The sequence below is a fragment of the Micrasema longulum genome, unplaced genomic scaffold (genome assembly GCF_059751315.1).
Source record: "Micrasema longulum isolate JH-2025_06_02 unplaced genomic scaffold, ASM5975131v1 h1tg002625l, whole genome shotgun sequence".
Lineage (NCBI taxonomy): Eukaryota > Metazoa > Arthropoda > Insecta > Trichoptera > Brachycentridae > Micrasema > Micrasema longulum.
In genome coordinates this window covers 88,188-94,187 of record NW_028279760.1, presented here as the reverse complement: position 1 = coordinate 94,187, position 6,000 = coordinate 88,188, and the positions used below count along the sequence as shown (strand labels likewise).

General features: G+C 29.4%; 1 protein-coding gene across 1 annotated transcript; it reads left to right on the top strand.

Moving 5' to 3' along the window:
* Positions 1–2,213: 2,213 nt before the first annotated feature.
* On the top strand, positions 2,214–4,959 carry pkaap (A-kinase anchoring protein pkaap). Its single transcript, XM_088240853.1, has one exon. The coding sequence runs from the start codon at positions 2,421–2,423 to the stop codon at positions 3,702–3,704; it is 1,284 nt and encodes a 427-aa protein (XP_088096979.1). The 5' UTR covers positions 2,214–2,420; the 3' UTR covers positions 3,705–4,959.
* Positions 4,960–6,000: the final 1,041 nt, after the last annotated feature.

The window sequence follows — 6,000 nt, the reverse complement described above, 5'->3', positions numbered from 1 at the left end:
TCATGTGTAAAATGTATATATCTTTTGATAATTTCACAAGTAAATTAAATATATGTACGCATTTTTATCGTTATACGAGGAGTGGTCCAAAAATTCGCAGAATGTAATGGTTACCAGGGGGGTTGTGGCGTGCTAATATATATATATATATATGAGTAAATAGTGTGAATACCAAGTATTGACCTAAATGAATTACACCTAAATAATCGAATTGATCCCGAGGAAATACCAAATATGGATAAAATTTAGTTTTGAGCCATCATCAAATTTCTTACTAAACAAAACACAGCATATCATTCTGGAAGAGATGTCAGCAGTGTACGAGGACTCTTGTCCTGAGAAAACCATGATTTAAAAATGATACAGTCTTTCAAAAACTGGTAGAGTCAATTGAAGTCGACACCCACCCTGGACGGCCTATTGAGGCCACTTTATCAAACGTTATTGAAAAACTTATATTGGAGGATATCCGTATAAAGAAAGAGCAGCTAGCAGAAAGTAGGAAAGGTAGGAGCATCTTGGTATGTCAAAGTTCAGTGCAAGATGAGTGCCGAGAATGCTTACTCCAGTTTTAAGGTGAAAACGTGTTGAGAGTTCCCGCGACTTCTTAAACCTCTGCTGTGACCATGAGGATGATGTTTTGGATCGGATTGTTACCGGATATGAAATGTGGGTTCATAATTATGAAGCTGAATCGAAACAAGATTCCAAGCAGTAGTATAAAAATGGCACACCACTCCCCTAGAAGTTCATGGTGTCACAATTAACCGAAAGGTCGAGGATGTTTTTTGAGATAGAGGGTATTCTGTTGATCGACTACAATAAAAATGGTGTCATTATAATGGAAACATACTACACTGATCTACTGGAGTAGTTAAATGAAGCTGTAAAAAATCAATATTGCATAGAAAAACTTTTTTTAATATACTACATAAATGGGGCTATATGGTGGTTTTCCATAATAATAATAATAATAATTAATAGTTAGTTTAGTTATCTATAAATTAATGAAGCATAGGAGCAGGTGCATCTAGTGGTGAAGCTGTAAACATTAGGAATTTGGCCAAATTTTAATAATACGCTATTTAAAACTTTATGATGCACGTTTTTAGAGTCGATTTTTCTTTGCATTTCACAAGTTGGATGCTCTCATCTCTATGAGAACCTTAATGCCCATGCGCGTAAATTCTAACATTTGTAATAAGACTGGACTCAAAATGAACAGCAGTATGTAGATTCCAGTGTATCTTACGAATACTATCATAGCCAAGGTACTTTAATATTTAGTACGTTAAAAGTGAGAATACTCATATGTAGAAGTAGGTATGTATACTGAATATATTTGATTTTGTAAGTCACGTGGGCTCGAATATTTTCTGCAAATATTTTTAATTTTATGAATATTTGTAGTTTTTTTTTGTATTTGTAATTTTTATAAAATATATATTAATATTTTTAAATATTCAATGGATGCGCCGCATCCACAGTATCTACGGGCGGAACGCGCCTGCTTCATATATGTTTTTTTAAAATATGCAATAAAAGTTAAATAATATGTAATTATTAAAATCTTCTTAGTATTTATTTTTAAAAAAACTCACCTATATTTTCCTTTTTGAGGTGCATTCATTGGAAAAACAATTTTCAGAGCAATTTTTTCAAAAGTAATCATAAAAGTATTTTTTGTTAAATCAAAAATGTCAAGGTATGGCAATGAACGTGGACCTTAAAAAAAACATATTTGGATAGTTAAAAAAAGGCTAAAATTTGTTTATAATATGCAGAATTTCCTCAGAGTAATAATGCGCCAAACTTGGTGAATTTCAAATTTATGTTAATTACTTATGTATTTAATAAGTACCTGCTGTTATTTTCTTTTAAAAAATAGTACTGGTATATTAATATTATTTAAAAAAATATTTTTTAAATACTCTTTTAAGAAACAAGGTATTATAATAAAATATAAGTAAATATTTTCTCTTATTGCAGTAAAATATGCAGAGAAATATACTTTCAAAATGTATATAATATTTATATCAGTTTGGCTTAGTACAAAATCAACGTGAAATAATATGCTAGGGATGTAAATAATTTACTAAACACATAATAAATAAATAAACTCCTTACTTTCTGTTTGCGCATGCATTCTATAATATATAGTAAAAACTCCTTAAAGACGGTGGAAATATAGGTATATTTTATTTTTCACAGATTTAAATGAAGATATTACTGGTAATTCCTCCCGTTTATCCAAGAAGCTGGATGAAGTACTCACAGATAAACAAGTTCTAATTTATTTTGCTCAATATTTGGATTCAATATCATCATCCTCCGCTGTAGAGTTTTGGGTAGAGGCTGAAAACTTTAGGTGTGCTGCTGAATCTTTGTTTAAAAAAAATGCCTCCAGTAATAAAAGTACCATGCACGTCCCTGTTAATAGAACTGTGAGTTTTGATTCTTCCATTGGAAAATTAAAACATGATTCTAAAAATATAAATGGGTTTTATCAAATGGGTAAAATTGGTAATTTAGAATGTATCAAAGATAAAAACTATTCTTTATATGTACATGCTAGTTGCTCAGATATATTGAATACGAAATTTCAACAGAAATCTCCCATAGATAGTAAAGAAGCACTACTTAATGAAGCATTGCGAATATTTAAGACATATATTGCGCTGGAGTCATCGCAGCGATTAGACATTCCTGACGACGTCAGAAACACAATCATATCTTCTATATGTCATCCGGAAGGCATTATAGATCCAAATATTTTCTCCATTGTACAAAAGTTATTATACGCTCAAATGGCCACACATTTTGATAATTTTACGCAGAGCGCTTATCACTGTAAATACCAAATAGATATACTGACAAGCGGGAACCTCTCTATTGAAGACATAATTTTCAATCAAATGGCACTATTTTATTTCACAGAGTATCTCGAACAGGAACACTGCAGTGTACTATTAGAGTTTATTTTAGCCGTAATTAATTTTAGAGATCAATTAAGTAACAATGTAAATTATGACCCGGAGCAGGCGCAGAATGATGCTATTATTTTGTATGATAAATACTTTTCTCTACAAGCCACTAACTCTTTGGGGTTCCCTACCGATGTACGCTCAGATATTGAGGAGAACATTTGCAGGGAAGGAGGGCCTTTACCAACATGCTTCCATAAACCATTCAGGCTCGCTTTTAAAGTTTTACAGCAGTACATTTCCTCATTTCTGACCTCTCAATTGTACTATAAATATCTATCAGAAATTATTAGTGCTGTAGAAGGAAGTTGGCAAGAATCCAAACGAAAGAAGTCCTCATCGGACTGTAGCAGCGAGTTTAGTATTAATGCCAGAAATACTCTTCTCGCCATGGAAGATTTTCCTACAAACAGTAAGAAAGGAAAACATCCTCAGACAGATATGAGGATAGATTCGAAACAACTGTACAACGGAGACTTGCTATGGCGTAGAAAGACAGAAAGAGGCTTGTGTTTAGGGCGTGTAAATAGTTTAGGTAGGTTTGAGTCCTGTATGGAACCGGATCCTGAGAAAAAAGACTCTGTGATAATGAGAGTAGTCAACAGACTGATACACGGAGAGAAGGAAAAAGCTAGAGAAGAGTTGGCTTGGCAAGTGGCGCACATGATTGTGAAGGACATTACCGATGTCACAATGGGAATACCTGAAAATCAATTATGATACATGAACACAATTGTGATAAATATTTATATTTGAATTCTTTTGTTAACCATAGACATTTTAAAAGTAGTTATTTTAGTTTGTTGTTTGTTTTTGGTACAAAACATTTATAAATCAGTATTAGACCTTAAATTTGTTCGTGTTTTTAAATTTTTCTTTCTAGTAACAGTAACGTGAGGGACATTATCTTTTTAAAAACAGTATAAAACAATATTGTTTCTTTACAGTGTTTTGCTTTTTTATATTGGACGATGTCTTGTTAATTTTATGTAACAATCTGAACCCCAACTCCATTGTATCCCTTAAAAGCATATATTAAAACATTTGCTAATGTAGATTTTAAGACAAACTTTTAAATTTTGAATAACAGAATGTAGATGAAATTTTTTAAGTCCAGTATCAGCAGGCAAAACACAACTGAATGTCAAAATGTTTTCATTTGACAGTATTTTTTTAATGAACATTAATTTTGGATTTGCCTACTATGTGATTTTGTTTATAGGTCTAGTATACATGAGGTCAATATAAATAATTATATTTATTAGTGAAAGATAGTTTATAGCTGACATGCTAGTTTATATGTGTATTAGGCATGCCCGAGTAGGGTGCTTAAAAAGAACGGTAATTTTACAAATATTACAATTAATTCCATTGTCAGTTTTCTTCCTGAAAAGTTTTATTTTAATATTTTAAGAAAAATCTAGTGATCCAAGTTTTGAGTTCTCGAGTGAGGGTTTTTTTTGTATGGTATACTTAATATTGCTGCATTAATTTTGTAAGTGTTCAGCATTTTTTAATATTGCTTTATTATTTGTGTACAAATTAAACATTCTATTTACTTTAATTATATATTGTGGTTTTAAAATTCACAAATATGTATTACCTAATTTTATTTACTGTGATTTACATATAGTCAACTCTGCTGTTCCTAGCAAGAGAACGACTTTTTCAAAAGTAAATGATCGGCACAGTCAAGAAAACATTTAAGAGGACAGCAGAATTAGTTCAACATATATATAATATATATTAATTACATATATGCGTGTGTGAAAACCAAAATGTGTCGTAAATTCCAACTGTATATATGTTTAAATTTACTTAGGAAAAATAATTTATAAATTAAAAAATATTTATAAACCATATCAATTTATTGTACATATTATAAGTTAAATTCTTCAATTTGTTCCCAGAGATTTATAATAATCATAACAATATTGTAAAGACTACTTACTACTAAATAAAATATTTTAATTGAGCTGGCGTTTATTTTATAGAACTCCATATTATATTATTAACAATAGTTTGAGTCCACACATTTATTTACTTTACCGTGACCATTGTTCTAAATTTTAGATAGTGTTTTAAAACAATCATTTTGTCACCAAATTAGTGCTTAATTTAAAGTAATTTTGTGTTTATTTTGCAATATTGTAAATTAAAGAATTCGCCAAATAACTAATCAAATATTTTTTTTAAATTTGTTTATTTTATTATTAATTTATAAAACATATTATGTAATAATTTTATTTTATTGAAAAACAAGACTTTTTCATATGAATAAAAAAATTAAGATACACATAAACCCATACCATACATACACATATCCTAGGCTGATCAAAACACATCAGTCACTTTTTAGACGTTTTTTCCCTGAACAAAGAAACAGTTGTTAACTTTTTGATGAACCTACAGTTACTTCCATAAAATATTTAAAGCAGACAAAAATATGTACTTATTTATTTATTGCATTTTACAGAACAGATTTTTTTTCAAAAAACGTCCATTTAACAAACCTTTTAAACTAATTTTGTTTATGTAAAACATTATTTGTTGTGTTCTTGTGTTGTCAAAGGGTACCTGGGCTTCTTATAATATTAAAACTACACATACATATGTAATATAGTAAAATGTCATTAAAATTCCTAAATATTTCAAATTGTTTAAGAAAATATTGATCATGTTGATTATTACAGTATACTTAAAATTAAAAGTACACACATAGATCAAGATAGAATCCTTTAAAGGTTAGGTCCAGTATTCTTTTCTCAGTAGATTTAATCAAAATATAGTATTTTATATATTATTGTTTGTTTTTTTTTATTATTTTTTTGTCACTGGATCATAATATTAATTTATAGCAATATTATTCTTATAAAACAATACAAATATAAAAAATATAAGGCACATTAATATTTATTGACTTCATATGGAAATATCTGCCCTAGTAATTATCAAAGGACATTGACGCACCCAGGATTTTTTTAGGGGGTTTTTTAAATTTTGTAGTTAATAAGGC

Excerpts from the sequence above, each read along its gene's own strand:
- pkaap (XM_088240853.1), top strand. The coding sequence starts at position 2,421 with ATGCACGTCCCTGTTAATAGAACTGTGAGTTTTGATTCTTCCATTGGA.